This window comes from Microtus ochrogaster, unplaced genomic scaffold (assembly GCF_000317375.1).
Source record: "Microtus ochrogaster isolate Prairie Vole_2 unplaced genomic scaffold, MicOch1.0 UNK13, whole genome shotgun sequence".
In the NCBI taxonomy this organism is placed as follows: Eukaryota; Metazoa; Chordata; class Mammalia; order Rodentia; family Cricetidae; genus Microtus; species Microtus ochrogaster.
The window spans coordinates 6,696,093-6,706,357 of record NW_004949111.1 but is presented as its reverse complement, the minus strand read 5'-3'; the positions used below and the strand labels follow the sequence as shown (position 1 = coordinate 6,706,357).

Sequence of the window (10,265 nt, the reverse complement as noted above, 5' to 3'; positions counted from 1 at the left end):
TTTTTTTTTTTTGGTTTTTCGAGACAGGGTTTCTCTGTGGTTTTGGAGCCTGTCCTGGAACTAGCTCTGTAGACCAGGCTGGTCTCGGACTCATAAAGATCCGCCTGCCTCTGCCTCCCAAGTGCTGGGATTAAAGGCGTGCGCCGCTCTTAACACAGGAGAATTATCTCTTCTTTTCTCCCACTAAGCTCCCTTGTTGAAATGTGCTTTGCAGGCTTGCCTGTTCCCTCTTGAGGCCAACCAGCCCTTCAGTTTGTGCAATAGTCCGTGCCCTTCTCAGTACTTCCTCTTCTCCACCGCCCCCTTTGCTCCCCATGTAAAAGTCCGCTTCCTCTTAGAAACACCCATAGTTCATTTTATCAGTGTATGTTGTCTAGCTACAACAATTTTTAGATTTATAACAATTATTTTTAACTATATATCGGCGCCTGTGTAAAGTCGTGTGCATGGGAGTGCAGACCCTAGAGACCTGCAGTTACAGGCAATCACTTGGGAGCCACGGGACACTGATGTTGGGAATCGAACTGTGGTCTCAGTACACGTTTATAAACGGCCATCTCTCCAGCCCCTGGTTTTGTCATTTTAATTGTGGAAGGTACTGATAACATTTGTACCTTAAGGAGTTTGCCAAAAGTGGATATATAATGAGAGTTAAGGTCTTAAGTGTCCTATATTTTCTTTAAGACAATATTGTATTAGATGACTCTATCCACGAAGCCGAATGACTTTGTGGCTGGGCAGGTAGCTCACATGGTAGAGTGCTTCTAAGATCCTGGACTCGTGCCTAGCACCACATGGAGCAGTGCTGTGGCACATATCTGCAACGCCAGCACACAGAAGGAGATGGAAGCAGGAAGAGCAGAAGTTTGAGGTCATGCTTACATGCATAGAGAGTTAGAACCTAGTCTTCAAGGAGAAAGGTGCAAATGAGTTTGTTAAATTTTCATTTTTGTTGCAGTGAGGATGATGGTACCTAACAATTTATTTTTATTTTAAAGCAATCTTTTCTCATTTTACATACCAATCTTAGTTCCCCCCTCACTCCCCTCCTCCTGCTTCCCCCCTTTCTCCCCACCCCATCTCCCCATCCACTCCTCAGAGAGGGTAAGGCCTCCCATGGGGAGTCAAGAAGGTCTGTCATATCACTTGAGGCAAGTCAAGACCCTCCCTTCTGTATCTAGGCCCAGCAAGGTAGGAGGGAATGGGCTCCAAAAAGCCAGTTACTTCATGCACTAGGGATGAATCCTGGTCTCATTGCCAGTGGCCGCCTCACACACTGCCCAAGCCACACAACTGTGACCCACATTCAGAGGATCTAGTTGTATCCTATGCAGGTTCCCCAGCTGTCAGTCTGGAGTCAGTGAGCTCCCATTAGCCCACTTGAGCTGTTTCTATGGGTATCCTCATCATGGTCTTGACCTCGTTGATCATATTATTGCTCCACCCTCTCTTCAACTGGACCCTGAGAGCTTGTCTCAGTTCTTATTCGTGGATCTCTGCATCTGCTTCCATCAGGTACTGGATGAATTTCTATGATGACAGTTAAGGTAGCCATCAATCTGATTTATAGGGAAAGGCCAGTTCAAGCACCCTTTCCACTATTCTTTAGGGTCTTAGCTGTGCTCATCCTTCTGGATTCCTGGGAATTTCCCTAGTGCCTGGTTTCTTTCTAACCCCATAAGGGCTCCCTCTATTAAGATATCTCTTGTCCTCCCTCTCTGTCCTTCCCCAAACTCGACCATCCTGTTTCCTCACGTTCTCCTCCCTCCTCCCCATAAGGAGTTGCTCAATATCCTTAGCCATCAGGGAAATGCAAATCAAAACAACTATGAGATACCAGTCAGAATGGCTAAAATCAAAAACACTGATGGTAGCTTATCCTGGAAAGAATGTGGAGTAAGTGAAACACTCCTCTGCTGCTAGTGGGAGTGCAAGCTTCTACAGCCACTTTGGAAATCAGTATGGTGGTTTCTCAGAAAATTGGGAATCTATCTACCTCAGGACACAACAATACCACTCTTGGATACCTATATAAAGGATGGTCAATCATACCACAAGGGCATTTGCTCAGCTATTTTCATAGCAGCATTATCTGTAATAGCCAGAACCTGGAAACAATCTAGATGCCCCTCAACAGAAGAATGGATGAAGAAAATGTGGTACATTTACACCTATCTAACTATATAATTTTGAAAATTAAATGAATTGACTATGTGAAAGTATGTGGCTTCATTAGAGGTTGTACAGTAAACAAGTATTACTAATATGGGTGTTAGACTTGGCATACTGCTAGAGATCACATCAGTGGATAAGACAAAGGATTTATTTTCAAGGAACTGAGTGAAAATTCATAAAATGAGATAAATACAATGCAAATAAAATCAAACTTTACTACATGGGTCAAGGCAAGCATCCTGGAATAACAGAACTTAACAAACTTGAAGCATGTATAGTGCTGGAAAAATATGAGAATAAAGCATTTTAAGGTAGAAGAAACATTCATGAATGCTGCACTTGTGATGGCATCTGGAATAACCAGTAATGTGCAGGCTGTAAATGTGTTTACCAAAGATATTTACCAGAGATGAAAACAGACAGTAAAATTAAGGATTTATTGAAATACATTGAAAAGATGCTGCGATGATTTTACAGCAAAGAGATCACAAGGCTGAAAAGTATGTGGGAGTCTCACAGCAGTTGAGAGGGAAGTTCTTGGTCTTATCTCAAGTGTCACTGGTACAATACATCCATAAGTGTTTTTTTGTCTTTTTAGTAGCAATGTTTGCAGAGTAGCTTATCTTTTTTGAAGCTGGACATTTTGGTTCAGTTACCACTGGTCAGTAAAAAGTTAGGATCTAAATGTTTACAAAAAAATCCATGATATCAGGCTTCAAGTAGATGGCAGGGTTGTTGAATGTGATAATTTCTGGCTTTTAGTCTTTGCAATTAAGTTACTTGATATTTAAGAACACATAGAGAAATTAAAAAATGGAAACTGGATTGAACAAAGGTCACAGAGTCTGATTTCATTTTGAGTTTTGATTTTTAATATTTTGAGACTTTTTACTATTTTATAAAATTTCAGATAATTATAGCTTGAAGATTTGCTGTGATGGTTAAATGAAAAAAGACTAAGAATATTTTACACAATTATAAACTACATATATTCTTATTAATCTATGTGTAAACAGAAGGCTTTGAAGAGTTTATGTTTATATAAAAGTTAGATCAACTAGTATGGCAAATGTTATGGGGGACAAGATTAGAATCAGCTATTGTAACCGAAGTATGGAAAGGTAGTGTTAGTTTTAAAAAGTAGACATCTTAAGGACAGGACATTGATTTAACTTAGACCTGTGAGATGTAGGTAGGGTTGAAGCAAATGAACTAGATGGAATATAACCAAAATGATGAAATCTGAATTAAGAGGGATTTGAAAGTTCTATTTTCTTTTAATGGTCTTTTGTGGTGGCATCCAGAATATATCTTCTAAGTTTTTCCATTCTCTCCTAGTGTAAGATATTACCATATCTCCTCATGTCACTGGGTGCTCTTATAATGCAGTACTTCTCACAGGAGGTTAATTGACATCCTGAAAGGAGTTGATTGGAGCAACATACAAAATGAGAACTAACTATAGGTTGTTTTTGATTTATTTAATGTCATTAAATAGAATCAAAAAGAAATACTAATTCAAGCCCAAAATATAATGGATATTAAAACTGTGCTTGTCAATCTTCTTTGGCAGTTTTTATGTGCTATTAAAAAGCATCCAAAAATGGATGAGACCTTTATAAGGTTGGTAAGACATATTCTACAGATGATAGGAGCCTTTTTCTTGACTTTGTATGTATGTGAATTATTTTGTCTTTCAGTCATCCCAGTAAAACATAGATACACAGTAATTATACAAGCATTCAACTCATATAGAGATATGAAAAGTAAGTTGTGAAATTATCCTTTTGCATATTTCTTGACACATTCTTTCTAAAGGAAACTACTATAAACAATTTGATTTGTATCATTTTTTTTTCTACCAGCATGTTGACATATATTAAGGCAACGAAAAGCAAAACTTAGTTCAGCAAGGAAATTGAGCATGAAAGTTCTGATTCGAAGCTTCTTGAATTCCAACTCAAACCACTCCTTATACGTCTCTGAGATTGAACATGTTCCTGTGATTCATTTTTCTATAAGGAAAAATGATATTTGTTCCCTGGAATTTTATGAAGAGTACATTTGTATGTGTGAAATATTCTGAATAGTGTTTGACACTTTGCACACACATTCACGGTGGAGCCAAACTGTGATATTCCCTTGCAGTGCACCTACTTTACACACATACATATAATATTCTGCAGTGCTCTTAATCTGTTTGCTGAAAATTCTGATTCTATCACTTACTAGTTTTGTGACAGCCAACAAATACATAACCCCTTTCTCTGTCTTTGTTTCTCTGTAAAACAAATAATATTTCTTAAATTAATAATCTATATGATAATTTAGAATGATTGTCATGTAGCCACATGTGTTGACACATGTTTTATAATCCTGGCTTTTAGGGGACAAAGGCAAGAGGATTGTTACAAGTCTAAGATTGGTTTGGTCTCCATAGCATATTCTAGCTCAACTGATGCTACCTCATGCAAACAACAAAATAGACAATCAATTAAGTATAAAAATCATTAGAAATGCTCCATTTCCTCAGAGACCATCGTGGAAGAAGGCATAGAAAGATTGTAACATCTAGAGATTAGGAGGGAGCCGAGGAAGATAGTGTCTTCTGGACAGGACCTGGCCAGTGCACTCATGAGCACACAGAAGCTGTGGTTACCTGTCCAAGATCAAGCTAGTCAACATTCTGACTGAAGGGCAGAGTGGCTAATGACTCCCTCCCCCAACCATAACTGAAGATCTATTGACAGTTGGTGGCTTCTGGGGAAGAGGGAGGGAGAGACAGTTTTTTTTCAAGGGTGTAACCCTTGAAAGAACTAATAAAATAGTTTCAGTTTTTAAAGAAATGCTTAATTTAGTATTTCATGTCATAGTTGTATCACAATTTGTTGATTCATTTTCTTTTTGATGCTCATTTGGTTTCTTTCAAATTAATTATTTTTTACAAATGATGCTGAGACTGTTCCACTCTTGTCCTACTTAAAAGTGAAAATAATTTTGTCTCTGTCTTGACGTACATGAAGAACTCTGTCGCTGTTAGCATTTTCCCACTCTCTGTCATTGGGAACTTGAACAAACACTTTCAGATCCTCTTTTGGTACATGGTCATTACCGTACCACACATGGGACCAACCCACATCATTTTCCTATTAGGGTTTTAGTCCTGGGTGTGAATGGAAAGCAGAACCAATTTATGTGACTAAAGCTCTCCTCCTTTGTAAGATGTAAGCAGACACTGAGACACAAACGAGACAGAAAGGACTATTTTCTGTGTTTGGACTGTCGACATCTCAGAAGACCAAATTCTTACGTATCCTGATATTTGGAAAACGTCGTAAGTTTAAACTCTTATTTAGTTTGATTTGTGTTGTTTGAATTTCTTCTTAAATTCTTTCAAACTTTAGCATAAATGGGTTTCCTGGAAACGTGTAATATATGCCATAGACTTGTGAGATGAAAGCTGCATTTTGAGTAAAAGTGAATGATGCTTTTCATTCTTACATAGTTTATTTTTATTTTGGTATTTAAGAGAAAGGTTTTGCCACTTATCTCAGGCTGACCTTGAGTTTATGATACTATTGTCTCAGCCTGCTGTTTGCTGGAATTACAGGTGTGAACTAACACGCTTGGCTTTTTACATAGTAGTTTATAGAGAAATTTTAATTTTTTAAAATTACATTAATGAGTGGTATAAAAGAATGAAATAAGTGAATAAGGAATAAAGATTTGAGTGCCAAAGAAGAAAAAGAAAAACTTAAGAAGAAAGGGAAAGAAAAAATAGTAAATTCGAGAGATCTGCATTATTGAAAAAAAAATAGATAGCTATGTTTACGGTTTAGTTCAAAGAATTTTCATGAGTGTAGGTATTATAAGTGTACTTTTAGACAGGAATTCAGCAATTTCTAAATAAATACGAAAAGACAGCTGACATAGAGACCTATCCACACCCCTGAGTTTGTGCTTTTTAAACACTTGTATGGGTGATATGTAATATCCTCACAACAAACCCATGAAAAAGGTAGGGGATAATATTATCTTTTAACTGTTGAGAAAACTGAGAGCCAGAAATAAGTAAATTCCTGATTGGTAAACATTAGTAAGAAGGAATCAACATATTTCTAATCTTACTTTCTATTATTTGATCAAGAGTTCTTCTCAAAAACATGGTTCGTGCAGGAGAAAATTCTTATTGGAATTTTACTGTTAATTGCCTTAATTAGGTCTTTTATATTGTAGGAATATAATCCACACATATTGTTAGAAGAATTTGCCTAAGAAAATGCTTGGAGAAGCCTTCCTAACAGAATTCTTTTACAAAGAACATAAACATGCATTTCATAAACCACTAAGATGTAAGAAGACACCAAATGATGAAAAGGAAAATTGGGAAAATAATCTTCTAGATATAAAGAACAATTCACCTCCCCCTCTTAAGATGGGAAGTCAAGAGAAAGTTGTAGAAGGAAGTCTAACTAAAGAAGATAATACATCTCAAATGAAATCTGTGGATGAGTTACCTGTTGCAAAATTCAAAAGTACACCTCTTCCAGGAAATGTATCCATTGCATTGCCCATTCCAAAGAGGGGACATGATGAAACACAACTGGATTTATATCGGTCTTGGTCCTGTACAAGTATTTGCCAGAACTATCCTGACCTCCAGATAGGAGGTGACCACGTTAGAAACATGTATGATTCTGGCTGCTTTGTGGAACATGCCCATGATGATGTCTGTAATGGTCCTCTTTTACTTTCAGTGGATATGCCATTGGGCCACTCTCCTAAAACGGGGCCTCTGGAGAAAACAAGCGCTTCAAAATTATTAAATGGGGATGAGATTCGAGAAAAGAGCATGCTCTTACATAAGCAACCCCTTTCTAATTCTATGCTTAATAGTTACATGGAAAAAAAGGTGGATGAACTCTACAAACAGTTTTTGGAAGAAAACCTTACCAGATGTCTCTCTATAACCAACCTCCTGGCTTCTAATATACTGATGAATAATGTTAATCAAATTAGCCTTCAGATCTCTCAAGACCAGAACATAGAGGCATCCAAAGCCCGAGAAGCCCTACTCCACTCTTTAGCACGCTGTAATTTTCGTAATTCTTCCAACAGAAATAGCACTGAATTAAGCACGCCTAATTTACAGATATCAAACCAAACTAGTCGGGAACTTGTGAGACGTCTGTAATGGGAAATCAGTTGAAGACTGGCTGGATCAAATAAGAGATCACTGTAACAATTGTGTTCTTTTGCTTCTTGTGTCTCCTTGAGTTTCCTTCGTGGTGGTGTTACTTTTCAGAGAAAAAATTCTATCTTTGTACATCTGAATTCTATCATGTAATCCACATGAAAAGATATTGCTGTTAAAGATTGTAGGAGATATGTACAACAAGCACTAATTATGAACGTTTATGATTTCTTTCTGTTTTGACTCCTTCAGTGGTTGCCACAGTCAAGCTTGTATGCTCCGGATGTACATATTGTCACTAAGTTTTGTTTACCATGAAAGTGCTATAAGAAGTCCATGAAGTTACTGAAGAGATCATAGAAGTTGTATTAGAAATGGTTAGAGGCATATGATCTCTGTTTAAATAACCTTCCTTTTATTTGTGGTATACAAGATCGTTTACATTGACAACCAGAATAGCCTTGGTACCTTTTTTTGTATGTATATATGCCATTAACATATGTAGATTGAGAGACTCTGTAGGAAGAAATTTGGCTGGCATTTCTAAGACAGGTAGAGGAAAGATTAAGGAAGATGGAGAATCTGTTGGTCCTGAATTAAACATGATACTTTGAACTCTACTGGCACAAGAATTAATTCTGGTATATCACAGCTCTAGTATGGTTGTTTTTAAGGCTAAGAAAAAGGAAGGCACTCAGGGCAAGTGTCTGACATATGTAGTAAACCAGCATCTGCTTCTGAGATTCTCTTGGCAATGTTTTATACTCATGATGTTGACTAAAAATGGAAAAAAATGTGCAAAATTTGAAATTTAAACTAAACTAACACAGTATACCTTATTCAATGTTGTATTTTATTACCAAATTGAAAACAAGATCTCATCGCTAACAGTTCACATTTCTCCTATGAATAATAAAAGGATCATTATATACCATAGCTTGTAAAACAGAGTTCTATGGACTTCTGTTTTAAATGTCTTTTTAATATGTTATATATTGTTTTGTGTATTTATAATCCCCACTGAATAAGTACTTCTTCTTTACTTAATTCTATAGGATGAACCAGTTCAATGTCTTCATAGCTTGTTATTTTAATCACATTTTTTTCATTTCTGTAGCTTCAAGTTTTATGATGTGATAGCTTGCTTTTCTCTTCATCACTCCTATTTTATCATCATCTGCCAAAAGTTTTCAATCAATTTCAATCATTTAGCTCTTTGATTCTGAAAGACAACGGGCAAAAAATTTTGGGAATATGATTTACTGTCATGTAGAGACTGAAAACATTGCATATACTCTCTTTTGATTTGTTTGATTTCAATATTTTAATATAGATAATCCACATGAAAAGACATTGATATTAAAGACTGTACTTTTGAAAGTTGAATAAAATGTATTTAGATAACATTCATGTTGTGGATAAATTTCTTAGGATCAGTAACATGTAGAAATATCTTATTTATATAGCAGATATATCCATAGTGTTGAGATTATATAGTACTATATAAAAGAAGAATGTTTAGCATTTATAGCTTCAGATTTAAAAATTCCACTTTACTACACTTATTTTCCTATTTCAGCAAAATACCTATTATATACTGATACACAATTAAAACGGCATAAAATTAATGCAATTTTTAGATAAAGACAACGTGTCTGTACTTATAAAAAAAGTACTTCTATTCAGGAAGTTTTCTCCCATACCAATGCATTCAAGGATATTCCCCACTTTCTCTTCCATCAGGTTCAGTGTATCTGGGTTTATGATGATGTCTTTGAGCCACTTGAACTTGAACTTTGTTCATGGAGATAGATATGGATCTATTTACATTATCCTACATGTCAACATTCAGTTAGACTAGCACCATTTATTGAAGATGCTTTCTTTTTTCCATTGTATACTTTTGGATTCTTTGTCAAAAATTAGGTGTCCTTAAGTGTGTGGATTTACTTCTGGGTCTTCAATTTGATTCCATTGATCCCCCTGTCTGTTTCTATGCCAATACGATGTCATTTTTACTACTTTAGCCCTGTAGTAGAGTTTGAAATCTGGGATAGTGATATCTCCAGAAGTTCTTTCATTGTACAGGATTGCTTCAGCTGTCTTGGGTTTGATGTTTTTCCATGTGAAGTTGAGTATTATTCTTTCAAGTTCTGTAAAGAATTGTGATGAGATTTTAATGGTGATTGTGTTGAAACTGTAGATTGCTTTTAGTAAGATGGCTATTTTTACTATGTTAAGCCTACCAATTCGTGAGCATGGCAGGTCTATCCATCTTATGCTATCTTGCCAGGCTTGATACAAGGCAAGGTGGTTGGTTAGTCTTAGTACAACTTGTTATGCTATATATTGTTGGTATCCATGGGAGGCCTGTCATTATCTGAATAGACATGAATGAGAAGAGGTTTAGTGGGAGTAGAGGGGAGGTGTGGGGTAGGGAATGAGAGGAGAGGTGAAAGGGTAAACTATAGTTGGGCTGGAAAATAAATAAACAAATAAAATGAAATAAAGATTTAAAAATTTATGGCTAGACAAGCCACAGGATTTAGATTAGAACCTGCTACTATTACTCTGCTAATATGATAGAGTATTAAATGAACTTGTGATTTTTCACTATGCACATAGATTAGTGAATCTCTCCAACCTCATCAGATAGGTCTAACAAGCTCCAGTAAATGGTCATACTTCAAAGACTATAACTACCTATGCCTATACCTATATCTTTATCTATCTCCAACACTAATGAGACTCAATGGATTTAAAAAGGGAGAAGGAACTAACTGGGGACCTCAGCTTGGGCACCTGGGAGCCACTCTAGGTTCAAGTCTCTTGCCAACCCTAAGGTGGCTCCCTTAACTAAGAATTGTGCTTCCGTGCTCCCCTATCCAACCTTCCT

The 10,265-nt window shown here is 36.5% G+C and overlaps 1 protein-coding gene across 1 annotated transcript; it reads left to right on the top strand.

The window, feature by feature from the left end:
* The first annotated feature begins 6,454 nt into the window (after positions 1-6,454).
* Positions 6,455-7,369, top strand: LOC101991418 (uncharacterized protein CXorf21-like). Its single transcript, XM_005366721.2, has one exon. The coding sequence runs from the start codon at positions 6,455-6,457 to the stop codon at positions 7,367-7,369; it is 915 nt and encodes a 304-aa protein (XP_005366778.1).
* The last annotated feature ends 2,896 nt before the right edge of the window (positions 7,370-10,265 follow it).

Coding starts and splice junctions, on each gene's coding strand:
- LOC101991418 (XM_005366721.2), top strand. CDS start 6,455: ATGCTTGGAGAAGCCTTCCTAACAGAATTCTTTTACAAAGAACATAAA.